The sequence below is a fragment of the Mus musculus genome, chromosome 6, assembly GCF_000001635.26.
Source record: "Mus musculus strain C57BL/6J chromosome 6, GRCm38.p6 C57BL/6J".
Classification (NCBI taxonomy): Eukaryota; Metazoa; Chordata; class Mammalia; order Rodentia; family Muridae; genus Mus; species Mus musculus.
This window is the reverse complement of record NC_000072.6, coordinates 136922747-136950702: the sequence shown is the minus strand read 5'-3', so window position 1 is coordinate 136950702 and position 27956 is coordinate 136922747. Positions and strand designations below refer to the sequence as shown.

The 27956-nt window shown below is 45.3% G+C and overlaps 1 protein-coding gene across 9 annotated transcripts; it reads left to right on the top strand.

Annotated features, from left to right (window-relative positions):
* The first annotated feature begins 8803 nt into the window (after positions 1–8803).
* Positions 8804–27048, top strand: Arhgdib (Rho, GDP dissociation inhibitor (GDI) beta). Of its 9 annotated transcripts, none has more exons than NM_001301301.1 (6): positions 8804–8890; positions 16930–17119; positions 18360–18443; positions 21015–21091; positions 23968–24031; positions 26377–27043. In NM_001301301.1, the coding sequence occupies exons 2-6, from the start codon at positions 16942–16944 to the stop codon at positions 26574–26576; spliced, it is 603 nt and encodes a 200-aa protein (NP_001288230.1). In that variant the 5' UTR covers positions 8804–8890; positions 16930–16941; the 3' UTR covers positions 26577–27043. The 9 variants fall into 9 exon arrangements, with proteins under 9 accessions (NP_001288230.1, NP_001288238.1, NP_031512.1 ...); NM_007486.5 differs by lacking the exon at positions 8804–8890 and adding an exon at positions 8947–9052; NM_001301305.1 differs by lacking the exon at positions 8804–8890 and adding an exon at positions 9200–9265.
* The last annotated feature ends 908 nt before the right edge of the window (positions 27049–27956 follow it).

The window sequence follows — 27956 nt, the reverse complement described above, 5'->3', positions numbered from 1 at the left end:
CCTTAAATTCTATATGGAATGAATGTATCCTACTGAACTAACAGGATATAAAGACACCAAGGCAAAGAACAATTAAGCATGTGGGTAACCAAAACTGTGTATGTTGGGGTCTGAGAATCATCACACAAAGCACTCAGACCCCTGTGTCTGCTTCAGCTGAACATTTCTTCACAAGTCTGCCTTAGTCTTTCACCTGTGTCCACTTTAACAAAACACTCCTTCACATGTTTGACCCAGCAAAACACCGTCCAACCAACTTTCCAAAGAACCCCGAAGTTTCTACTTCAAGCTGGCCCACTGGCAGCCATAAGTGCTATCTCTGTTGGATGGAATTATTCTATGCTTCACATCATTGGTCATTGGCTAGTGTCATTTTAGAAGTCTTTAGGTGATGTTATATGTGATCTATCAACCAGGTACTGAGGCCAGGACTCTGAGCAAGGTGACCAATCAGTATAGAATTCCTCTAAGAGGGTTTTAGATGGGCAAGTATCTATGATTTTGTATCAAGAAGTAAAACTGACAGGGATATCATTAACCAAAACACAAAAAAGGAAGTCAAGGAGAAGTGTGTGTCTGGGGGGGGGGAGTTAGGGAGACTATTGATAGTTACAATGTATATGATTCACATTCATTAAGATATCTATACTCTCTGGTTTCAATGGTAACATTCTAGCACGTCAGAACTACAGCCCCAGAAAATAAACCAGAGGTTGCATAAGGTAGTCAGTACAGCAGAGGGAAAACAAAAGGGATATTATGAGGCTAGAGAACCTGGTACCTGATATATAGCTGATGTACATACCAAGAAAAGTAGACCACAAAGAAAGAATTATAATTTTGTTCCTTTAAAAGTAAATTTAGTAAGCATAGAGTTTAAAACTCCATGTGCCATACATTTCTAATCTTTATAACTTTTGATCCTTTCTGACAGAAGGATTGTTGATTCAGTGTCGGGAAGTCATTACAGGGCAGGTAGCAAGTAGTTAAACGATTAGCTGCACTGTAAGATGCTTAACTTCAGGGTTAATCCCTAAGATCTCTTTGGTGTTTCTGAAAATATCCATGAAAACAAGGGTTCAATCCATGTTTCCTCCTGTTTGGAGCCCCCTAGACAGGGTTCCCCACTTTTACCAATGCACATGGAACCCAACGGGAGCATTCTAAACACAAAAGAGAAGCCTACAGCCTGGGTCCCTCTTTACATAGTGTTCTACATTTTGATTAACCAGAATAGAAATTTGCATCTTGAAAACAGGAAACTTGTTGCTTTAAATGTAATATCCTCTTCTAGAAAAGAGAGGGTAGAGAGTACATCAGAAGTCCTTCTATGAGGCCTGATTTCCCAAAGCATCAAAATCAGAATAGATGACAAAAAAACTCTGAAATGTACAAACCAGTGCCTTTAATGGGTTTATAGACAAAAAAAAAATGCTTAACACATCTAATACATGTAAAGAATAGTACACGGATGTGTTGGCATCGAGTCTAGGCTCCACTTCACAGTTACCTGGCAACAGCCAGGTGTGCCTGACTCACTATGAAAGGGGCTGCTTGCCCCCTCGTCACTTTCTTGCTCTCTTGCTCTCTCCTCTTGCTCTTGCTTCTGCTCCCCCTCACTCCCTATCCCCCCCAGGCTCATGACCAGCCTCTACTCCTCTACTCCACCCCACCCCTCTGCCTTTCTTTCAACTCTCCTCCCCATGCCCTGAATAAACTCTTTTCTATACTATACCATCATGAGGCACCCCCACCCCTCCGCACCTTACCTTGCCTCCACTAAACATATCCCTGGCCTTCTCTTTTTATAAAACACAATACGATGAATGACGCGATTGATTGAAATCAATCCATGTAATTCATCCTATTAACAGAGCAAAGAAGAAAACTGATGTGGTCTACTCATTGATGAAGTAAGCACTTCGGGGGCAGATAACAAAAAAGCAAGGGTGTGTGGAAAAAGCCATACACATCCTTATGCACTGCTTATCAGGAGGCCTCAAGGAGCCCAAAACAAGAGTGGCTCTCTCCATTTCTCTTGTTCACCCACCAGAACTGTATGGTAAGACCCTAAAGCTGAAGACATCCTGTGCCCTGATTGTCAGATTTAAAAGAATCAAACTAGAACTGAGCTGGCAAGGTCCTCCCTGGTACTTGCTTTTCATAACTGAAGGTGAAATGCAGGCTGCTGGGGTTTGGGGCAGGAGAAGGGCACTGTGGTCTTACCCAGCTGTGAACCCCACAGCTTCCAATATCAAACCAAGAGACAAGGTGTAGCAGAATCGTAGCTGTATCTGGCTTGAATTTTAAGTGATTGCACCTAGGTTTTGAAGAAGCCTTTTGTTAGTAATTATCATCAGAGATTTTATGGGGTTGTTCTTTTTTTAGGGATTCTCTCAGGCTTTACATAACTTAGGGGCAAACATGGCCAACCAGGAAGTCTCCTGTGGCTGACTATTGCTTAAGGCGATGATGATTCTTTCAAGACAACCCCTAAATCCGATAAGAGGTTTTGGTATTCAGAAATTGACTTGCTTAAAAATGCCTTTTGTACAGTAAAGAGGCTCTGCAAAATGGGGTTGGCATCCAGTCCTTGAGAGGCTGAACAGCCACCACCACAGCCACCACCACCACAGTCAATTCTCTCTCATAACCCAGAACACCCGACAGGCAGCATGGCTTCCCCACTGATTTAATAGTGGCCCAACTGTTATGGAAATGAGTAACAGCTTTCTAATTGAATTCCAGGCCCAGTCCACAGAAAGGAATTCATGTTTGGTACTGTAAACCGGATTTTAAAAGCTCGTGACTGGAGTGGTCATAGGCCCTAGGGGAATTTACTGCTGTTCTACAGAATAGAAATGGCATCACACTGCCTTCTAGACACCTGAGTGTGTTAGGCAACCGCTAATCTCAGCCTTAATAAGAGGAATTCAGGGAGTGAATGCAGGGGACTCCTGTCTCCCCACAGCTCTGAAAACAAGGGACAATTGAATATTCTGCCCTAAACAGGACATGTATACCACTGGTGTCAATTCCATGAAGGGGACAAAGAAGCCCAGACACCTCACAGAAGATGATTCATACATGACAGGCACATAGGATGTTCACTAATGGATATGTTGAAGAACTGTAAGATATGACCAATGAGAATCTCTTTTTTTAAAAATGGAGACAGTAAATTCTGGCAAGGATGTGGAAAAACTGGACTGCCTGTATATTGCAAGTAGAATAGAAAATATTCCAGTCACTGGTTTTGGTATTGTCAAACAGCTGGTGGATGTTTTATAAGTTTTCTAAAGTTAAATATGAATTTCCTATATGACCTAGCAATTGCATTCCTAGACAATTTCTCTAGGGAAGTAAAAATCTAGTTCACCCAGAAACTTATGCCCAAATGTTCTGGTGGCGTTATTCATACTTGCCCCAGACTGGAACCTACCCAGTGTTCTGACAAGTAAACAAACTGTGGTATGTTTGTACCATGCAACACTGAACATCCAGCCCTGAATGAGGCTCAGAAACACACGCGCGCACACACACTCACCCACCCACCCACACAGTTAGCATTTAGTCTAGGCCCCGCCCCACAGTTACCTGGCAACAGCCAGTGTGCCTGACTCACTATAAAAGGGGCTGCTTGCCCCCGCCTCACTCTCTTGCTCTTGCTCTATCTTTTGCTCCCTTATCCTCTTTTCCCCCTCCCTCCTCACCCCCCCCCCGCCCCCAGTCTCTCTCCACGTGCTCATGGCCGGCTTCTTTTCTTCTCTTCTCTTCTCTTCTCTTCTCTTCTCTTCTCTTCTCTTCTCTTCTCTTCTCTTCTCTTCTCTTCTCTCCTTTTTTCTCTCTCCCCTCCCTTTGTCTCTCTCTCTGTCTCTCTGTGTGTCTCTGTCTGTGTGTCTCTGTCTCTCTCTGTCTCTGTCTGTCTCTGTCTCTCTCTCTGTCTCTGTCTCTGTCTCTGTCTCTCTCTGTCTCTGCCTTTCTCTCAATTCCCTTCCTTATGACCATGGATGGCAGACACAGCCAAAGAGGTTGCGTGCTTCTTTATAGCTTGTTGTAAGCCTATCACTGTCTTACAAACACAATGTCCCGAAAAGGTCCTAAAGGATTTAACAAGAAGATAAAGAAACATCAACACAGAAGCAATCAAATGAATGTTTGTTCAAGCTTGAGTGTGGGCGATCTGGTTCGCTGGCATGGCTGCCCGGCCTCACTTCTCCCTTTGCTTCTCTGAAGCCATCCTGCCCTCTCCAGGGCCCCTCCTCTTCCCCTAGCTGCTACCTACAACTTCTGCTTTCAGAGATCCTGTTCCCCAGTGTATTATTCTCTAACACTCATTCTGCCATGTTTGTTGATAGCCTATGATGAGTGTGAGCAGTGTTCCGGCCCCTGATAAAGGATAGAACAAAATCATTGTTGCAGGAGAGCTCTCACTCTCAAGGAGAAATGATAATAAACTGGGTAAATGTACAAAGAGGGCACAGTTTTAATTTTCTATTTCATTTATTTGGGAGGAGAACTGTGCATGTGTGTGTGCTATGGCATGTGTGTGTGTGTGTGTGTGTGTGTGTGTGTATGTGTGTGTGAGAGAGTGTGAGTGTGTGCATCCATGTGTGTGCATCCATGTATGTGAGTGTGAATGTGTATGTGAGTATGTATGTATGTGCATGTGAGTGTGTATGTGCATGTGAGTATGTGTGAGTATGTGCCTGTGAGTATGTGTGTGTGTGTGTGCATGTGAGTATGTATGTGAGTATGTGTGAGTATGTGCCTGTGAGTATGTGTGTGTGTGTGTGTGTGCATGTGAGTATGTATGTGAGTATGTGTGAGTATGTGCCTGTATGTGTGTGTGTGCATGTGAGTATGTGTGTGTATATGCATGTGAGTGTGTGTGTGCATGTGAGTATGTGTGTGTGTGTGTGTGTGTGTGAGTATGTATGTGTATGAGCATGTGAGTATATGTGTGTGAGAGTGTGCATGTGTGTGAGTATGTATACAACCTGTGTGTGTCAATTCTCTTCCTCTGCTGTCTGGTTGGGACTCACACTGTCAGGCTTGACAACAAGTGCCTTTAAAAACTGAGCCGTCCCTCCAGTCTTTAGACCTGTAGTTGGAGAGGGCCTCTTTGCTGGCCTAATATTTGGATAGGAATCTATAAAGACAGGAAACAAATTGCGTACAGGAATCCAGGGAAAGACTCCTCCATCCTGCAGAGAAAATCGCTTTCCACACTAGAAAACAACTTTTGGTGAAGAGACGAGAGGAGCGGGAGCTTGCAAAGGAGTAAACAGTATACAGACGAGTGTGGGGATGAGTTTATTCAAGGAACCAGAGGTAAGTGTATTAGTTAGCTGCTGCCGTGTGACAAACAAGCCCCAGCTTGAATGGACAAGACAGAAATAATGATGTTGTCTCTTCTGAAGATGTCTCAGGGTCAGTTCAGGTCACAGCTGGGTGGCTTCTGTTCAGGGTCTTAGATTTTAACAAGGTGTCAGCCTGGACTATATTCATCACTTCCAGAATGGCTCCCTCACATGATCTGGGCAGAAAGCTGGAGTTATGCATACATATATTCCTAAATATGGACAGCTCGGTCGTATGTTACTTGCATTGTGTTTTCAGAACTGTTTCGACACTGGACAATCAGTGTGCTGTTCTCTGGGAAGAGCACCTCTCCTGCTTCCAGCTCTCCTTGGTTGCCTGTAGTTCTTTGTGTGGGGCTGAGTGAGGCCTTGTGGGCCTTTCCCAGTCCACTTCAGCACATCCATTGATGGTGTTCTTGGTAGGCTGCCGTTCAGGCAGTCATATTTGTGAGGCTTTACGGGTGCAGGTTCTGAGGTTACTAGGCCTCCTGGCTTTTATAATCATTCCACAGCCTCTTCTGCAGCGTCCTCTGAGCCGTAGATGTGGGGGTGTTGTGTAGATGTGTTCACCGGGACTGAGCTCCACAGCTCTGCATTTTGATGGGCTGTGGTTTTCTGTAGTGATCTCTGTCTGTTGCAAGGAGAAGTTTGCTTGATGACGGGTGAGGACTCCGTTTATCTGTGGGTGTACTACGTGCAAATGTTTACAGATGGCTGTCAGGAATTATGCTCTTTTAGTCAAGTGGTGTTTGTAGATTCTCCACCTATAACCACGACTTCTTAGCACTGGGTTGTTAGCTAGGGTTCCAGTAGCAGCCTAGTCTCCTCCTGTTGAGCAGACCTTAACTCCAATTAGAGGGCCTTTTTATTTAGAGCACAACTGACCACTGTATTTAAACTACCTACATATTATCTTGCAGTTTATACAATAGCTCTGTTTTGCGGTTTTATTAACTTTGTTAAGTGTAATTATGCACTGTTTTCTGTTTCTTTGCTTGTTTGTTTGTTTGTTTCTTTGTCTGTCACTAATGAGAGGGCTTTACTATATAGCCATGTGGCCCTGGCCGACCTCGGATCTGCCTCAGCCACCTGCGTGCTGGTTTTCAGACTTGTACCCTGTCTTAGTTAGGGTTGCTATTGCTGTGATGAAACATCATGACCAAAATAACTTGGGACGTGTATTAGTCAAGGATCTCCAGAGTAACAGGACTTATGGAAAGTTTCTATATATTAAGTGGATTTATTGGAATGACTTACAGTCTGCAGTCGAACTATCCCAACAATGGACAGCTATGAGTGGGAAGTCCAAAAATCTAGTAGTTGCTCAATCCCACGAGGCTAGTTGTTTCAGCTGGCTTTCTGCATAAGCTGGAATCCTCAAGAAGTAGGTACCAACAGATGAGCTGGCAAGTGCAAGCAGGCAAAGAAGAGTGAGTCTTCCTTCTTCCGCTGTCCTTAGGTAGGCCTCCAACAGAAGCTGTGGCCCAGATTAAAGGTGTGTGCCACCATGCCTGGATCTGGAACTTGCTTTGTCCCAGGCTGGTCTTGAACTCAGAGATCTGTTTGCCTCAGTCTCCTGGGATTAAAGGCATGTACTACCTTGCCTGGGCCTCTATGCCTCAAGAGCTCCATGTCAAGATCCAGGTCAGAAAGAGGTACAGAGGCCTTGGAGGGTGTGGCTTACTGTCTGGATTCTCATGGCTTGCTCAGCCTGCTTTCTTATAGAACCCAGAACCACCAACCCAGGGGTGGCCCCACCCACAATGGGCTGGGCCCTTCTTATCAAGTAGAGGTATTTTTCTCAAGTGAGGTTCCTTCCTCTCAGCTGACTATAGCTTGTGTTAAGTTGACATAAAATTGTCCAGCACACAGCCCACAATGCTCCCTCATTTCCTTCTTATATGTTCCCTAGGTCAGAAGCCCATGTCTGACCATATGACTGCCAGTCTCAGGATCACTCCAGTTCTCCTTACTCTAAGGGCATAATGTAGTCTCTCAATTAATTTTATTAAATTCTATTGTCTATTAATATGACTCAGACAGCCCCCAAATAATCAAGGCAAAGTCCTATGAGTTTATTTAATCAGCTTAGCACAATTATTGGGTGGGTGGGTGGGGTCACATCTAATCTATTTTTCTATACACTGGACTATCTACTTTCCAAACTGTGATTCCACAAGTAGTTGATGTTTGAGTCTTCCCCCATCGCCCCCCACACACATCCCAGGTTATTTCTGCTCCATCAGTCTATCCTGGTGGGCGGGGCATTTCACGGCCACATACTCCTGGTTCATCATGTCTAATGGAGACCTCCTGTTTTCTTTCTTTCCTTTCTCCTTCCTCGTCCTCTCTTCTTCCTCTCCTTCTCTCTTTTTTCCCATGGTCCCTACCTGCGACCCTCATCCTGGTAACTGAAAACCCACTTGCCTCTATTCTACCTGGTAATTGGCTGTAACCACTTTTATCTAGCCAATAGTTTTCAATTGGGGAATGAGATTTACATAGCATCACTTGGTCTACTGAAGATGTTGGGGGACAACCAGATCTTGGTGGCCAGTACTTAGCATTTGAATACATCTCAGCACCAGACACAACTCACAGCGACGTTCAAAATAACTGAAGAGCATGCAGCCTATTTGGATGAAGAGAGGAAAAGTGCCATTTTCCCCAAGTGCCTTGGTTGAGGTAGCAGTCACTACGCATATTAATACAAATACTGATTATTGAAATGTTAGTATAAACGAGCATGCCTTGTTGACCGCAGCTTAGGAGCAAGTTAGAGAAAGCATCGAAACGCAGACACCGCAGCCCTGTCTCCAACGGGACTGCACACAGTGTTGGCAGCTTGTTCTCATTTAAATTTATTCACAAGCCACTCCTCAAATAGCTGCAAAGTCAATTTTAGCATCCATGTGATTGTCACAGATTTCTGCGTTAGATGAGGAATTAATGAAGCTGCATTTACAATCTACATTCCTAGATATAACCAACAGTGTTTGTTCTTGCTTTTGTTTTTACTTTTGTTTATTTCGTTTGAAGGCTTGTGGTGCAATAATACACAGCAACATCTTCAAATGAGGACCAATAAATAAAGCTCAAAAAAAAAACCCTCTGTCTGAAGACAAATTATTTAAATTGAGCACCCAGTATATACATTTAACATTCATAATTTCTACTCCTCATTTCCTACCAGCAAGTTGTCTTACTATAAATAAATGAATTATAAATAAAAGAAAGCTGACAGGAGCCTTAGAGGAGCAGAAGTTTGTAGTACACAATAAAGCCTATTACTTCTGTTTAGGGGCCCTATGTCTCTCCCCGAGATTATGGCTTTTAGACACGCACACCCAGTCATTGAAAGCACACACAGCTACAGGGACCCTCCCCCAGCATGCACACTCATGCATCTATGTCACATGGGCTGGTTTGCTCCACATGTGTCATTAATTGTCAAGAATGCTGCTCAGACGGCTGATCGGAAGATAGGCAGAGCAGGATATCGAGACAGCCCAGGGTTTCCTTGTCAAGTAGGTTTAAAACATTTTTTCCTCTTCTCTCTCTCTCTCTCTCTCTCTCTCTCTCTCTCTCTCTCTCTCTCTCTCAACTTCCTTCCTGTTCTGCCAGTCCTCAGTCAGAGTTGAGAGACAGAGGTAACCTCCAGAGACACAGGGCCGACTGGAGCCTGGAATGTAAGTTGAATGCCTGAGGTGGGGAGGCTGCAGGTGGGCGCAGAGTCCTGTAGGAAATCTCAGAACCACCCTACTGCCCTTGCCAGAGGAGCTGTTGCTGTTCTTAGGAAGGGCGGTTCTTTAAACCGAACTTCATGATAAGAAAGTGCTAAAGAGATTGCTGGAGCAGAAAAGGGGAAGTCAGCCCTGAGAAGGGGAGACAAGCTGAAGGAGGTAGGAGAGAGTACCCTGCTACCAGAATGTTCTAGAGAAGGGCTCTGGGGATACCTGGAATGGGGGCGGAGTGGGGGGCAGCACTGGGTGGTTTCCTTGCTAGGCAGGAGCTGGAATTTGGCTGCGCTCAGGAAAAGGAAAACCCTACCTCTGATACTGACTGTGCTGTGGATGGCGGCTTGTGCTGGGGTGGAGATGTGTGGTTTCCTGTTTTTGAGCACACTTTAAAGAGACTGTTTGAAAGGAGAGAAAATATGGTGCAGAGCTGTCAAATGCTAAGCCCTTAGCAAAAACCAGGGGAATTAAATTCCTGCAGTGGGCTGGGCAGGAAGATATTCACTGTGACTGCCAAAAAACAAAGCAGCCCTCCACATCAAGGGGAACTGATGCAGACCCAGAAGATGTGGAGAAAACTGTGGGAGAGGCACTAGGAGAGTCTGCGTGGGCCCAGCTATAAACGTGGTCGGTGGGCCTTCCAGCTGTCGTGGTCTGAACTTTGGCCTTGCTAGAAGGGCTCTAGGCATCACTTGGTATGCTCTCCTCTCTTTCTCAGGTTTTCCAGTCAGCAAGTGCTAAATGCCCCATTTTGGGTAACTGTAGCATGGGTCTGAGAAGCTCTGAGTAGTTTTTCACTAGGCGGTGAGGGAGTCAGACTCTTACAGGAAGGCCCCCAAACCACCCCTTCACAAAGACACTAAGAGCCTTCTGAAGTCAGGCTTAGCACACTGGGTTCCCCACATGAGAACTCAAGAAGAGATCAGCGGTGACCTGCTGGCTGGGAATTTGTCACCAACAGGTGCCATTTCTCTCTGTGGCATTTCTAAGAGTGTACCCCTGCCCGTTTCAAACACAGTGCAAGTTTACTGACAAAATGAGCTTATTCTTTTGTGAGTCCTTCAGGTTTCTGATAGAACATGATCAACTCTCCTTCCACGTGGCCCACACTCTGCCAGTGAGAAACAACCATGACTAGCCGGCCTAAACCTCATGGGCATCTTCTTGCCCTCGGAATTTGGTCCTTCACCATTTTGGAGAGTGTGGGTCTGTCCCAGGGAGACAGGCTTTGCTCAGCCGCGCACAGTTTGGTTTCCACTGGAAGCTCAGAACAGCAGAGTTACTCTGAGGGGAATTTACGGGAATATGATCCGTGACAAACTTGAGCTAACAGGAAGGGAGAAGAAGCCCTGTGGGGTGAAAACTAAGCAGAGAGAAAAGACAGCCAGGGTTGGCTCAGAGCCCTCTGGTGTGCCAAGCCTGGTATTGAGAAACTCACGATTTTCATACTGAGAGAATGGAGAAGAATATTAAGGAAGTGTTCAGCAGTTCATATAGTGGTACAGTAAAAGAGTTGATAGCCTTAGACATTGTCTGTGGAAGAAGATTTCTCTAATCCCACATGTGGAATGTCTTTGTTTGCACAGCAGCCTCGCTGCTGAGATGGACTACATTGGTGGATGGTGGGTTGAGTCCCAGGTAGAGTTTTGCAGGCCTCGGGTCTTGATTGCTCCTGAAAAATCACTGGTACTTTCATCCATACAATAAGATCTTACCAGGTTGCCCTTTATTGATAATATTCTGGTTTCCTCAACCCAAGCTGACTAAAACTCCACAGGGGATTCCTCGGGGGTCTAATAATCTAAGTTCGAGTGTCCATGAAATTGTCTTTGACGTCTCACATTAATTTAGAACCTTGGTGACTGTGTCTAGTTTTTTGCCTAGTCATGGCTTCCAGAGTGCAGCTGTCTTTTAAGATTATTTAAAGTGGTATTTGTGAAAGAGGAACGTCACGCAGTGTGTGTGTGTGTGGGGGGGGGGGGAACATAGTGATTCGTACTCTTATCTCTTTCTGCACCGAAAAACAGAGCTGGAAGAGCGCGCTTGGAATGCATAGGCAGGAAAGAAGAGTCTGTGGTCCTCAGTGGGAGTGGTGAGGCCCGACTTTAATTCCAGCATTTGAAAGGCAGGGCATCTCTGTGAGTTCCAGGTCAGCCAAGGATACAGAGTGAGACCCCGTCTTTTAAAAAGGTGGGGGGGAGGCATTTTTTAAATGGGGGGGAGAAGGGGGAGGGAGAGGGAGAGGGAGAGGGAGAGGGAGAGGGAGAGGGAGAGGGAGAGGGAGAGGGAGAGGGAGAGGGAGGAGAGGGAGAGGGAGAGGGAGAGGGAGAGGGAGAGGGAGAGGGAGAGGGAGAGGGAGGAGAGGGAGATTTTCTAGAACCATGTCCCCTTCGTTGCGTCATACAAGATGGGTTCCTCTCAATCACTAGCTTGGATCTTCTTGTCCAGTTTTGGATGCCCATGCGGCTGCCTTGGTAGAAAATGGCCTTGGGATGCCCCAGAAAGGGCCAGATCTTTCACGTGACTAGAAATACTGAAGGGATTTCTCCATAAGCAAGAGAAGAGGCCTTGTGGGTGTCCTGGCAGACAATCTGGGGTCTCTTGACGCCAGGCAGCAGCAGAGGCGGCAGGGCAGGCTGTGACATGCGCAGTTCTCAGCAAGAACCTAGCTCTGGGCGCTTGGCCCTCCTGTGGGAAATCCCCTGCTCCTGCTCTTCCCACCCCCACCACACACACACACATCTCTCCATGTCTTCCCCTTAGTGACTCAGAGGTGCAGGATAAGACCCCGGCCAACCCAGCCTTTCAACGTAGCGAGATCTTCCTGCATTTTCCCCTAGCCAGAGGCAGTGTGTCCACTAACTGCTCTCTGAGCCCGCTGACTCATCTCATTCAGAGCGAACCTTCTGTCAGGCGAAGGGTCAAGAAATAAGATCGAAAATAGAATTGTTAATGTGAGGTATTTCAAAAGAAATGCAGTAGTCACTGTCCCATTTTTGCGTTGGATTTCATTTATAAATAATCCTCACAAGTTCCTAACCTTCAAGGTCCCGTCCTTCCTCCGCAGAGAAACAGACTGCATCCTGAGGAGGAAGGGCGCAGAGGATCAGTTATACCCAGGGGAAGCACTTCCTCCTCAGGACGTTAGGTCCCACAAAACACATAATGACAGGGCCACGAAGGAAGGCAAGGAAAAGAATTAATATTTATTAAACATCTACTGGCCAATCCAGCTTCCAATCCAGCCTTTTGATACCTTGAGGAAGGCTCAGTTTTCCTACATCTCTGGTGGATGTTAATAGCTTGCTTAGGTCCTATAAGAAGTTGGTTTTGGAGCCAGGCTTTGAGACCCCTGGTCCACCTTCCTCAAAGTTCATGCTTTGTCAAACGTGTAGGTCACTTTGTTAAATTCACCTGGGGTGGGATTAATTTCCTAGAAACGTAGGATCTCATTTCTTTTTTTATGGCCAGCAACTCGTATGAAGCTATATTAACAGCCAGACATGTGTGCACTGACTCAAGGTTAAGTCGTATTTACGATTTCCTCCTGTCTTTTTCTGTTCCTATAACCTGTGGCTCACATTGTCTCCTGCACGGTGGCTGGTGATTCCTTGCAATTCCTTCACGGGATGCACCGAGTGTCTAATTTGCTAAGTTTTGACTCAGAACAGTTCCGTAACTGTTTTAAGATAGTCTTGTGATGCAAAAGGTTTAGGTAAAAGAAAGATGATTTACATCTTGTTGGGGGGAGTAGGTTATGTTGTGTTTTATAAAATTGTGGTATAATAAGGTGGGAGGAAGCACCTCCACGGGCCCTGCCGTGGTGCTCCCCTGAGGAATCGCCATCATAAGACAGGCCTAGTACCAAAGGAAGTTTACCGGGGGAAGGGAAGGGGGACCTAGAAAAGGGACAGAGACAGAAAGGGGGCAGAGAAGGACAGAATGACAGAGAAGAGAGAGGGGAAGAGAGGAAGATGCCAGCTGGGAACAAGTGGAGGAGAGGGAGAGAGAGGAGAGAGAGAGAGAGAGAGAGAGAGAGGGAGAGAGAATGAAAGAGCAGCATTCTTATACACCTGGCTCCACAGGCTATTGCTAGGTAGCTGTTGGGTGGAACCTAGTGGAATTGTCAATAATGTAAAATGTAGCACCTTTGAGAAAATAGTATGAAATTTAAATAATTAAACACTTCTACTCTTCTCTTAAATACACTAATGAGGCGAAGTAACTGAACAGTGACTCAGCGGTCACTCACCTGCAGGCAGTGAGATATAGAGAGAGGCTGGGGATGGTGACTCATCTAAAGACCATCTCTCAAGGTAGAGAAAGGAGAGTCCTCGTTGCTGAAACATGTGCCCAAGAGTTCACTGCCAGAGAGCCAGAAGCAACCTCCATATGTGAGGGGGGCTCTTCAGTAAGGAGATGATCACCCCCAAATGGAGTAGATCTAACCACTAGCCACAGGGCTACACTCAAAGACACAGATACCACCTGATATCCTCTGGTCCTGTGCATCCAACATTTCAGGTGGATAATTACCTCCTCGATTTTTGGGTTCAAAATCTCAACGATCCAGCAATGCCTCAGGAGCAAGGGAGCTTTCTCTACAGCAATCAACTGGACTGCATTCACCAGAAAGTTACAGGTTCAAGGTCATGTTTAACCTTAGACATTGTCTTAGACAGTGATAAGATTATGGAGGACTTCAGGGTCTGTGAATCTGTGGACTAAAGAAAGAAAGAATCATCACCTTATTCTTTTCCTCTTTGGACTAAAGACTAGGATGATTGTTATACTTTTAAAGAGTTCTTTTGATTTTACTTTTATGTGTATGGCTGTTTTGCATGCGTGCTTTTGTGTGTAGCATAGAAGCAAGAAGAGAGGGCTGGATCTCCTAAACTAGAGTTACAGATGGCTGTGAGCTTCCGCATGGGTGCTGGGAATCAACACTGAGTCCCTTGGGAGAGCAGCTGGTGCTCCAGGCCACCGAATCATCTCTCCAGCCTTTGCTTAGCAGATTTTTAAAAGAGTCCTGTCATCTCCAAAACGTGAAGAATCAACAATCAGACCAGCTGGACCTTGTAGAAATTACCAACTTCGATTTCTTCCCTGGCTCTGACCAGCAACTTAAATGTCAGCGTGCTCTGGAGGGAGGGGTTTGTAAACTCTCGGAGCTCACCAACCAGCTGTGACCTTCCTGCGGCTTTGATGGCGAATCACCTCTTCAGTTATTTTGTGTTTATTACCGTAATAGCCACCTTTCCGCAGTGAGTGACTTTGGATCATCTGGTCTCATATCTCCTTCTTATGCTACAATTTTTGTCAAATCATTGTAATGTGGCTCGGAAATTCCTGCTTTTCCTGCTCCAGTTCCAGACACCATACATTGTCTTCTACCCTTCAACGTCTTCAAAAAGTTGTCTCGGTTTTATGAGATACTTATAAGTTTGCAATTCATTATGACAATTTAAATAATATAAATTTAAATCATGCATAATTAGATTTAATAATAAGATTAAAACCCGGATGGAAGAATTGATTTGGCAACATCCACACAGTTACAAGTTTGCAAGTCCTATGTCAGCCTCTCCTCCCTCTTTCTCTCTCTCTCTCTCCCCCTTCCTCTTTTCCTCCCTCTTTCTCTCTCTCTCTCTCTCCCCCTTCATCTTTTCCTCCCTCTTTCTCCTGCTCTTTTCAAGAATGAGAATCCACAGCTTTTGCAGGGCCATGAGATCGTGAACTAACGACTGGGTATAGTGACACCATCCAACAGTCAAGTGCTCAATGGTGAACTGTTAGAATTGTGTTCCAGAAGGTTCTGTCCTGTGAGCTGAGCTGCATTTCTCCATGCCAATAGCCTCATGCTCTGACGGGTTGGTTATGGATTCTCCACTCTGGCTATCCGTTAGGCTGTCATGACCACCAGATAAGAATGTGCCTCATCTGATTCGTCTTTTCTAACTTGTTCTGCATCAGCCCCTTAAAGGTTGTCCTCAAACTGCAACATCCACCAGCTGCATCATTCTTTATTTTTACCTCCAGTTCATTCTATTCTTTCTCTGCGTGCTGTTTGGAGTATGAGCTGGGTTAGTCCTTATGTTTTCCCTGGTGATCTCCAGAGCCATGGTTGTTGATCTCTGGAGTCTCCTCTTTGAGCGATGCCAGTGGTTTAAGTGAGACAAGGGTTACCATAGCAACTGGCCTATCTGCTTCCTTTCTGTGTAGGAAGTGGGCCTGGGCATTGCAATGTAGTTTTCAGAGCTACTAGGGCCTTTGGTGTTTGGCCTGATGTTTTGTTGGAAGACAAATGAAGAGGACCCTTGTTTCTCCCTCTCCCTTCCTCTGTCGCAACCTTTCCCTCATCCCATCTGCACACTTCACCATTTCTCTTTCTTTTGTTCCGTAAGTTTGCTTTTGTTAGTTTTCATTTCTAAATTATTTTCCTTCTTGTTGCATTAGTAACATTAAGACCCAGAACTGCAGTGACATTGGTCCATGAGTTTCCTCATCCCCAGAGAATTCCCAGACGTTCCCAGTGCCTCTGGATGAGATGATGTGATGAAGAATATCTTAGGTGTGTGACTTATAAGAAATGGAGGCTTTGGCATTCTTGCCTGGATTTCACCTAGGCAGCATCTCCCGTGGCTTGCAGACACATGCTATGACAGTCGCAGCTGTGTCATGAGGAACCAGTCTCTTAATTCTCGGGACTCAATTTTCCCAGTGATTCAGTGAGAAGGTGAACTATTTTACCTCTTAACCTTGTCTGAACTCTAAAAAGCAGTATTGCTAGGTGCTCATCAACACTCACACACACAAAGATAATATTACTCCATTTCCTTCTCAGTGTTGTTTGCACAAGTCAAGTAAATGCAGACACTGATTAGAGGAGTATATCATGATCTGCCTATGTGAGATTTTGTGGGTGTGTCCAACCTTTTGACAAGTTCCACAGTGTTGTCACGTATAAATGTCATGTTCAAGAATCATGCCATCAAGAAAAAAAAAATTAAAGAAAAATCTCATAATGTTTTAAGCTGATGATTTTGCATTAGGCCACACTCATAATTAACCTGAAGTGTGTAGAGAGAGCATGAGATTACTAGAAATACAGGGAAATACAAAAGAAAAATGGGAAGCTGGCTGAAGGCCCCTAATAACAAATGTGTAATTATCATCTTGCCTGGAGGAATTTGAGTCCTTTGCTATTTTGTGGCATGACAAAAGAACATAAGATACAGAGGGAAAGGAAGCAATCACCGATGATAATCATAAAATGCAGAGCTGTGCAGGCGTTACGGGTGGGGTTGGCACTCAAGAAGAACCCAGAACCCACCCGGTATCTGCTCTCAAGCTATGATTAACAGCATGGAGCAGAACCGTTCATACCCGCCAGGCAGGCATTAGAGGTCTGTTTTCCCCAGGGTTCCCCTTTAAGGTCTGATAAGTATTCAACGAAAGAATACATTAATAAGAAGAAACCAGCCTTTTGACCACAGATAATTGACCAGTGTCCAGAAGTCAGCAAAACTCAGATTGCGCATACTGGGAATAGCAATGGGGCTAAGCTAGAATGGTCGATCGCTGGGATTGTTTATGTTACCTTTCTTCACTGTAGTGCATGGCTCACAGAAAAGCTGTTCATTCTTATAGCTTTATTCTATAAGCAAAAATTAAGACAAGTCAGAGAAATGACTGGAAATACTATCTATTTCATGGAATATCTGTGTTGAGGAACAATTTGAAAATCACCGATGAATACAGATCTCCACTAAGGTGGTACCAGTAGCAACCCCAGCGCCTAATGAACCATCATTCTCTCTCTGAAATAGAGAGCAATCAAGATGACGGAGAAGGATGCACAGCCACAGCTGGAAGAGGCGGACGACGACCTGGACAGCAAGCTCAATTATAAGCCACCCCCTCAGAAGTCCTTGAAGGAGCTGCAGGAGATGGACAAGGATGACGAGAGTCTAACCAAGTACAAGAAAACACTGCTGGGAGATGTCCCTGTGGTAGCAGGTGTGTGCGTGTAGGGATGGGTCAGGGCAAGGCCTCCACGGAGACATGCAATTGCTGTCACCCACAGTCAGGAGCAAAGGGCTTCCTGGTTAGGTGGGTGAGGCACCATCTGTACCTGCTGCCTAAGGTCATGGATTGTATAATTATGTTTTCTTTGGAGCCTGTGTGAGAGTCAGAGGTGAAGCAGACAAAAATTACCCACATGGAGCATGTAGAACTTCAGACCACAACTGCACTCTATTCCGGTCTCCACTAGTCCCTACTTTTTTTCTCTCTCTTTCTTGGACGTTTCTTAACTATTCCTCTGTCTCTGTCTGTCTCTGTCTCTCTTTCTCTCTCTCTAGCACACACACACACACACACACACACACACACACACATACACACACACACACACACACACACACTGCCAGAACAAGACATGGCGACAGGCCTGAATAGACAATGTCTCAGTATTTGAGACTTATAATTAAGATGAGTCTGTGTCTTAGTTAGCAAGTTGGAGAGAAAAGTGTTTATTTGTCTTATGCTTCCACCATCACAGTGCATCAGTGAGGGAAGACAGGCTGGGAGCTCTGGGCAAAAACCTGGAGACAGAAACTGAAGCTGAGGGACATGGAGGGGTGCACTGGCTTGCTCCCCAGAGTTTGTTCAGCCTGCTTTCTTATAGCACCCAGGACCACTAACCCAGGGGAAACTCTGTCCATATGAGCTGGTCCCTCCCACAGCAATCATCAAGCAAGAAAATGCACTACCAGCTTGCCCACAGGCAAGTCTGGTGGGAGCACTTTCTCAAGTAAGGGTCACTCTTCCAAAATGATCCTAGCTTGTGCCGATTTGACCTAAAAGTAGTGAACACAATCCGTAAATGCCTGAATTAGAAAATTCTTAATTCTTCCATTTTTATAGAAATCAATAGTAAACATAGCGAGTCTGCCATTCTGTTTTGATTGCTACATATTTAAATTCCTCTTTATATTCTCTTTTATCATCCACAGCATGAAACACACACACACGCACATACATGTACACACATGCACTCATACACACATTTGTATGTGTACACACACACATGCCCGCACATACATGCACACACATGCACTCATACACACATTTGTATCTACACACACACACACACAAACACATGCGTGCACACACGCATACTCCCATGCATGCACTCACGAGCTCTTCTCCACTTAATGCCCTTCTGTGTGCTCATGGTTTCTTTTGAACCCTGCAGACCCAACAGTTCCCAACGTGACTGTTACCCGGCTTAGCCTTGTATGTGACAGTGCACCAGGACCCATCACCATGGACCTTACTGGTAAGTGAACACATCTCTACTCTTCAGAGGGGTCTAAGATGTCACAGGGAAAATTTGATCTTTGTCCCCAATTCCCACTGGAGAAAACTAGTCAGGTGGCTCTTGGAGATGCATGCACTCGTACCAGGCCACAACCATTGCATTCCCAGTGTCCACTGCTTTCTGTATTTAATGAAAAAAACCCAGCTCCTGACTCAATGTAGTGGAACAATTGAGAGTTGGACACCTTTTGTGGGTAAGTGAGTATTTGTGCACTATTCTGCTTCTGTATTCGTGTTCATATGAAGAGTACATGTGTGCATGCAAGTTAACCTCGGGATCTGCTTATCGGATGGGCTTGCTCAGCCTGTTTCCTCAAAGCACCAGGACCACTAGCCCAGGGGAACCATTGTCCATATGAACTGGGTCCTCTCGCAGCAAGCATCAATCAAGACAGGGCACCTCGGGCTCTCTCACGTGAGCTAGTCTGCCTGGCTGGTGAGCTCCAGGGCTCCACCTGCCCCCCCCCCTTGCTCCAGAGCTAGCATGCACAGCTTTATTTAATAAGGGGGGGATATTGTTTGTTTGTTTGTTTGTTTGTTTGTTTATTTATTTATCTCAGAACATTTTAAATGTGGGTTCAGGAAATACTCGTGCTTGCCTGGCAAGCATTTTATTGATCGTGCGATCTCTTCAAGCATTTTATTGATCGCGCGATCTCTTCAGCCTTCAGTTACTCAGTTGTGCAGTATTGACTTCAGATCTGTGCTTCCACGTGGTAACAGAAGAAACAGCTATTCTTGTAGGAGACAATGCAGGTGGAAATGCTGTGCGTGGCTAGACTCGCAGTACTTATATGGTTTGAACACCAGCGAAAGCGCTGATCTTATCCCAGCTATGGCCTTAGCAGAAGGCGAGGAAAGCCCAGCACCTCCTGAATAATGACAGACACTCCCCTGCTCCGCACACCCAAAGCTTAAAACTCTATTCCTAAACAATTTCTCTGACAAAAACCCCAAAATAATAATTGGTGTTTATTTCACCTTTTGTGACTAACAGCCAACTGCTCTCATTAGGCAGATCTTGAGGAGATGAGCAGAAACTGGGAAGGGGGGCTTCATGGGAAAATAATCACCTATTGGGGGTTGGGAAAGGGGTCATAAATCCAAATCAGGGGCATCCAAGGTAGATCTGTCACCAAAGTCAAAGCTTTACAGAAGCCAGAGGAAAGCACGGGTCGAGAGCAGTAAGTTTAGCAGCAGAGCTTCCTCTCACAGGGCGTGTGTGCTTTGCCTTATATGGATATTTCTGTCAAGGGGAGGAAATCGGGGCCTGAGAAGACAGGCTTCCTGTTCAACTGTAATCAGTAGAGCAGGCACCCGGCAGGCACATATGCATGGCCCCGCCCTGCACGCACACATGCATGGCCCCGAGCTGCAGCATCACCCCAGACAGAAACTCATTCTCTCATCCAGACTCAGGCCTCTTCCTGCACTCGGCTGTGTCACGTGGCCAGGTACAACTGTCAGTTTGCAGGAGTAGGTCTGGCGCTGCTGAGGACATGCCCAGACAGGACGGAGGACCAGGCAGAAGAGCTTGGTCTCTGTCCTCCTCTCTCAGAAGAGAAAACCTGCATTTCTGTCCTAAAGAAAGCGCTGAGCTAAAGTCATATAACAGTGTTTATGAAGTCAAACACTTTCCCGAAGTATACACGTATACATACACATACATACATATGTGAACACACATGCACATGTATATGCACACATACACAACTGAGCTATGCAGGAGTATTTGGAGGAAAGACTAAAGAAAGCATCGTCATAGCTTCCCTAAGCAGGGCCTAAGAATTAATGGCAGATCTCAGGGTTATGAACCCTAAAGCTGTTACAATTAGAATGTTCTTCCTTAAAAAAAAATGTTGTAAACGCAAGTCTAGTGAGTCCAAAGTGAGCACTTACTTAAATAATTATAAAAACTAAAAGTAGCTGTTAAAGCTAGGAAATACCATATATTATCAATTGTTAATATCAATTGTATGAATTGATGGAGGGAAATTTTCTTGAAGCCTATCAATTCTTTGAAAGCCAAAGGCTGATGCTTTTATATATCTATATTTTTATAATTCTTTGAAAGAAATCCTCATGTCTCCATCTAGCTATGTATATACATGAAGTTTTTAATAGACAGAATATTAGCTCAATTTCTTCTAGGCTGGTTGGTTGATTGACACTTTTTTTGTTATTGACAACAATAAAATATAGTTATCTTCCTGAGTACTGATTAGAAGTTAGGGGGGGAAAAAAGATTTATCTTCACGACTATTTATTGGAAAAAAACTGTATTTTTGGCATAGACATCAAACTTGTAGGAAAACCCTTTACTATGTTACAGTTTTGATTTTTTAATAACTAATTTGTAAGATTTGTAAGCCAGTATAGGGTGTGTGTGTGTGTATGTCTGTGTGTGTGTGTGTTTACACTAATCTCACACTCTTATGAATCACGTAACCCAGGTGGGCCGAGCAGAAGATGCCGAAGCTTGGCTTTCATTCTTCTTGGGGATAGTAACTTTGTAACTCCTCTTCTACAGGCGATCTCGAGGCCCTCAAAAAGGATACATTTGTGCTAAAGGAAGGCATTGAATACAGGGTGAAAATTAACTTCAAAGTAAGTATCTCCCCCACGGGCTCTTATCTTTCCTATAACCCATTTCTTGCATCCTTGTGCTGGTATTCTGTTGATGTCACTGTTGTTTTGGTGGTGGTTGTTGCTGTCCTTTCTCCAGCTTGGTTCTGGATTAAGCTGTGTCCGCTTCTGAGCTCTTCCTGTGGAGATCCACCCCTACTTCCCATCTTTACCTAGCAGGGATATCATCACCCTTTCTCGGAACTCCTGCTGCTTACATCCATGAGGCACACACTGCTGGGTGTCCTGCCGAGTCCTCCTTCCGCAACCTAAGCACCCAGAGGCAGGCTAAAGTTGTGTGCCCCTCCCTTCCACTGTTTCACACGACTTTATAAATGGCAGGTCTTCATGGGTATATGGCAAGAAATGGACAAAACAAAGACTCAACAAATAGAAAAAAACAAAAAACAAAAACAACAACAACAACAAAAAAAAAAAAAACACCAGGATTCCCCAACTGCTCAATTACCATTCAGATACAGGAACTGTGCTCTTAACAAAGTAGCTAGGAATCTCAGTGGCATTTGTGGATCAGGGGACCAGATAATAGCAAAGTTAAACAAGACATAAGCTCACTGCTCGTGAATAGACATATGTGACTAATTACGGATCCCGGGAAAACAACCTTGACTTTGAAAGCAAATAAGTAAGAGACGCACTGTTTTGCATCTCAGGGTTTGTTTGCCTTGGCTGTTCGTCATTTCCACTCAGTCATGTTCTCCAGGGCTCCACCAGGGAAGACCCCATATGCTCTCTCTGGTACACACTGGGCTCATCTTTCTACTGGGCATAGGATATGATTCAAGGTGGTTCGTCAGCCACCCTCTCCCATGTACTAAAATGCCTAAAGTCTCTTCATTCTGGAAATATTTGTTGACACCAACACAGCCATCACTTGAACTGTGGATGGCTTTGCTTCCTGCCATGCTGTTTACTACCAGAGCAACTGGAGTTTGGGGGAGAGCCTCACATTTAAAATGCACAGAAAAACTTCACACCAGTCTAGAACTTACATTTACACTGCTGTGCTGTCAGTTTAGAAAACTCGTGTTTACAAATGAAATCTGACCAGCAGCTTTTGACTGAATACGAAGACGAACAGAGATCTATGAATATGGGTGACTCCAGAGATGCCTGGGTAGCACATCAGGGTGCATAGGAGCCCCTGAGTCAAATCCACTTCTGAAGTTGGCGTCAGGCTCCACCGAGGTTAAGACCACTCTGTCTGTACCCAAGTAAACCTGAATGAGTCTCTAGCTTGTCCCGGCTTGGAGTTACAGTTAGAAGGAACCCTGGTCACAGTAAAGAGGAATTAAAGAGCTATTTAAACCTTTACTGACATCTCTTGACAAATGTTCAAGGATACTACGTTTATAATAGCAATTCCCTACGATCCTCCAGCACTCTGTCTCTCTCAGGGTTCTTCTTATCCTAAAATTGACAGCACCCTAGAACCCTGGACGAGGGTGATTCTGTGGGTCCCCACCCCTTGTATGCTGCCTCTTAAGTGTATGAAGCATTTCTGACGTCCACAGCTCTCAGGTTCATTCATGTCATCAAACCTTCTTGCTTTGGGAGTGGGGGTGGTGAGATGTACAGTAGCCATATGTGTGTGTGTGTGTGTGTGTGTGTGTGTTTTCTGCCCTAAATATGTTTCTATTAAGTGAATCACTAGTCACACAGCAGATGCCTCTTTTTAAAATTCTTGCTATTGCTGGATTGTCTTTTCAGCTATGCAGTCCCACTGGGCCCAAGGGTCAGGCTGAAGGGTCATATAAAGATGCATTCATTTCCTCCCATTCCCTTGGACTAGATGTAAGAGAGGGGGTGATAGGAAATGGGGATTCATTTCATCACCATCTCTCTGTAAGGCTGTTTTCATTCCAGCTGCTTTTGGTTGCTTTATCGCCCATGCTAACCTAGGTGGTTTAGACTCTAAGGTGACAGTCTTCACTCTTGGGCAATTTCACCATCGGAAGAATGAAGGACAACCCTGGCGGTTTGGTCTTAACTATTGTACCCACTATGTGTACAGACAGCTGTAATTATTCATGGAGGACATTATTGAAGATGCTTTCGTTCCTCTGCAGTTGAACGTTCCCCGAGTCCTACAGCTATGAGTCAATGTCCTCCTTAACTTGTTTGTATAGACATGACCACAGTGAAAAACTAACAGACAGCCTACTTCTGGCCCAGGTATAATGAGTCATGGAAAACAAAATGCTAGACTGTCTGCAGTTCCATTCCATCTGGTGGATTTTCATTGAGCATCTAGGGAAAGTAGCGACAGCTCAGATAACATTCATGGTGAGAGAGTCTGGCAGTGCGCACTGGGCACCAGTGGACTCCATCCATTATTAATAGGAAAGGGTGTTTTGGTGACCCATAACCTTCCCTCTAGGCTCCAGTCTCGATTACGCAGCCTCTCCTAGCTGACTTTCCATTACCACTTCACTCCCTTTTGCTTGTTTATCATAGGCTAGGTGGATCGTTTCTGAGGATATGGTGTTCACAGACTGACATATAATTTTCCATTGGTATTTTCATAACCTTCTCTGAAATGGGGGCCGTGTTTTCACTAGCTAGAGATTATTGCCCAAGCCACCAAAGAAGGAGAAATATGGTGAAGAATACTGAGACACTGTTTTCATTAACACCGTCCCCAAACGCAGTTAGATGGACAAATATTACAACAGTCAAGGATGTACCTGCATTGGCAGCGTTAAGTCTTGTGATTGGGTCTCTTCGATTTCGGTTTAGCTAGATGGGAAGGGTAGGAAGTAGTCAAACAAACAAACAAAACAGAAAAACCAGAAAGAGTCTCTAATCTGAATTGCTTGTGGGCTTCTCACCTACAGGTGAATAAGGATATTGTGTCTGGCCTGAAGTATGTTCAACACACATACCGGACTGGCATGAGAGGTAAGAGATTGGCCGCAACTACTTCTGTTTGCTTATAAACTTACAAGAGCTGGTATAGGTACAGGTACAGGTACAGGTACAGGTACAGGTACAGGTACAGGTACAGGTACAGGTACAGGTACAGGTACAGGTAGATGGCATGTCTGCTTTAGGGAAAGGGAGACAGGCACATCAGACCAAGATGCTGAGAACATCATTCAGACAAGGCAAACTACTGGCCTTCAACATTGGGAATCTGGATTTAAATTTGTTACTCCTATGGAGAAATTAATCAAGATGAATTGAAGACAAGGTCAAAAATAGTCATCAAAAGTGAAGAAGTGGAGGAAGAAATAGCCCTTGGTAAAGTGCTTGCACCAATTCCTGAGACTAAGGCCTTGGAATCAACAGAAGCAAGCCAGCCTGGTGGTATACATCCCAGCCTGGAAATGTGGAGACAAGAGGACCCCAGAGCATCACTGGGTGGCTAACATAGACTAATTGGTGAGTTCAGGGCCAGTGAAAAGGGCCTGTCTCAAAAAAACAAAACAAACAATACCAAGGTGGCTAGTGCCTGGGAAGAACACCTGAGGCCAACTTCTGGCCTGCACACATGCGTACTATGTGCACACACACACACACACACACACATACACCAGATATTCAAAAGTGAGAGCAGTTCACAGTGTGAAACCACATCAGAAAAACAAGAACTGGGAGCCCTGGGATTGTGTCCTAGGGGTGAGTATCAGGAGTTCCACGGGAGCGGGAGGAGCAGGGAGGTAATGTGTTGAGGTGAGCATCAGGGGTGCAACATGGAGGAGAGGCAGAGAGACAGTGCTCTTGTCTCTTAACAAAGAAATGAGGAGCCGGGCAGTGGTGGCACACGCCTTTAATCCCAGCACTTGGGAGGCAGAGGCAGGCGGATTTCTGAGTTCGAGGTCAGCCTGATCTACAAAGTGTGTTCCAGGACAGCCAGGGCTACACAGAGAAACCCTGTCTCAAAAAAAAAAAAAAAAAAAAGAAAGAAAGAAAGAAAGAAAAAAGAAAAGAGGAACATCTCTCTCTAGGCCTGAGAAAAAGCAGTGTAATTGAAGTATATAACTAACCGCATATTCTTTCTGATGTCATTCTGGACGTATCTTGGGCAGGAAGGTAACCCAAACAATCCCACAGTCCTCCCTGGCCTTCTTACTCTCTGTGCCAGATGCGGGAACAATATGACAGAGCCCAGTCCCCAAAGCCACAGAAGAGCCAAGGGAAGTTATGATTTGATGTGATTGCAGGACATGGGAACCAGTCTATCAAATTCCAGAGACGATTGGGGGCCTGAGACACACTGTTGGCCTTGCTAGTGTCTGCTCGGGTGAAAACCCAGCTCAGTTTCCTACTTCCTCCCAGCCCAGAGGCAGCGCTGACTCACGTCAGCGAGCAGCCCCTGGCATGTGTGCAGTTGTCCCTCTAAAGTGTGCAGCAGTTAGAAGGGTAGCTGTACCCGCCTCCCAGCTCTCTGTGCCATTTAAACCCCAGCTGTTCTGAATTCACACCCCAGCGTTCCCCTCCCTCGTAAGTACAGTTGGTTGACCTCATGTACCAAATTCTCTGTTTTTTTTTAAACTTTTGACCAATTTGCTGATCTCCCCTCTCACCTAACATTCAGATTCCTAAATTCTATATATCCTGATCCCCAGATGTCACAGTGACCCTCTCTCTAACTAAGACATTCATAGAATGACATTGAAGTCTGTAATATAGAGAAAGAAAGAACGCCCTGCAAGCTGCCAATCTTGAACTGCTTCAAACCTGGGGTCAGAATGTAGGTCTCTCAACTTGTTTGCCTACCTGACTGTCCTCTGTCAGTTTTTAACGGTGCAATCTGCTACATCTCTGGAAAGAGATTTCAGGCCCACCGACTTAAGTCACGCCATACTATGGCTTAATAATCAGAATCAACTCTGACACTTTTACTGAAACTCCACCCCCCAAGTATGGGGAGTGAGGGGCAAAATGAGTCACATTTTTCAAAGGAATTTGGGGTCTTAAGGATGCTTTAGTATATCTGTCTGGAGGGACTGTTTGGGCTCTGAGACAAGGTCTCCTGTGTGTGCATGCAGCTCGACCTGGTCTTAAACTTGTTCGTACCTTAGCTTCCCTGATACTACAAATGGAATTGTGCACACCTGGCTTAGTTATAAAAAGGAAAGAAACGGAGAAAGAAAGAAAGAGAGAGAGAGAGAGAGATGTTCGGCCAGGCTTGGACACTTGCTTCAGCTTCTGCCCATGTGAGCTGCGTACCAGGCTCTCCCATTTTTAGTTTCTTTTCTGACACCAGACTCTCACACTAATAGCCCTTTCTTTCTTCCCAGTGGATAAAGCCACATTCATGGTTGGCAGCTATGGGCCCCGACCAGAGGAGTACGAATTCCTCACTCCAGTAGAGGAAGCTCCCAAGGGCATGCTGGCCCGAGGCACTTACCACAACAAGTCCTTCTTCACGGATGACGACAAACAGGACCACCTCACCTGGGAATGGAACCTGGCCATTAAGAAGGATTGGACAGAATGAGTGCGTCTGTCCGTCCCTCCTGTCACCTTCCTCACCCACCAGAAGAGTTCTCCCGACCATGTTGATCATCACAAACTCCCTCCTCCCTCCCTGTTCCTAGCTAGGCCCTTTCTCTGTCACACACACACACACACACATTTCATCACCAATATGTTTTATCTTACCCCATCTCTCAGAGTGTTCCCTGCAAATGAGACTTAAAACCCTGGCTTCTCCCACCTTGAGTCCTGAAGGTCAAGAAATGGGCAAGCTCCGGCTGACGCCTCCTTGGCCTTCTGTTCAGAAGTTTATTCTTGCCACTGGGTTCTTCCGGTTCGATGAACCCCGTTGTCTTCTCTGCCAAGGGGAGCTCTCCTTTTGTGGGAGACACTGTAAACAACACCAAAGGAAAAGAATAAAATCGTTGTGTGTGTGACTGAGAACCTCATTTGCTTTCCTTTGCCCTTAAATAAATATGGTACCAGAAAGCCCACATTGTGAGTTGTCTTATGCATGGGCGTATGGATGAGAGCCATGGTACAGGGGATATGTATGTCTTTGCCAACGGGTTGTCACAATATAATGGTCAGTGAATGTTAATAATACAGAGGATGAACATTCTAAATCTCATTGATTGTGTAATATTTTCTTAGAATGGCCTCATCTAAGATTGAGATGAACACCCCACTGCCTGTAGAAACCTCTTCTTAGCCTTGACTCGTGGGTCAAATCAGGCTGTCTCCTGCTTCGTGGGCTCCCAACATCTACTGATGAAGAAGTGGAAGCGTCAACGCTACTTCATTGTATTACGTCACATAAAGGCCTATCGCAAGATGGTCTCCACACGGATCACTCTCTTCCTTCCCATGATTCTCAGTGACTAAAGTTCTTTCACATTCTGTTTTCACCTCTAGATTTTTGGCTCTTCCCCGTTAAATCCCTTGTGATTGGTTAATAGTGATCATCAGCTTGACAGACTCTAGAGCCACCTAGGAGAAGAGCCCCCGAGGCCTGCTTGTGAGGGAGTTTCTAAATTAGGTTCATGGAGGTGGGAAGACTCACCCTACCTATGGGTGGTGTCCTTCCGTGCCGGGACATATTACAATGGAGAAAGCAGGCTGAACACCACCATCCCTCATCATCATTCCTAACTGTGGGTATAGTGTGACCAGCCGTCTCGATCTCCTGCAGGGTGCCTTCCTCCCTGCCGGGTGCCTTCCTTGCTGTGATTGACTGCACCCTCAAACTGGGAACCAAAATAAACCCCACCTTCTTTAGGTTGCTCTGGTCACTTAAAATATTTTCTCACAGCAGGGAAAAGCAACACAAGTCCGTTCCACATTTTGATGCCCAGAGCCTATTCGCCCAGGCCTCTGTCTGTAGCGACTTCGAGGCAGACAT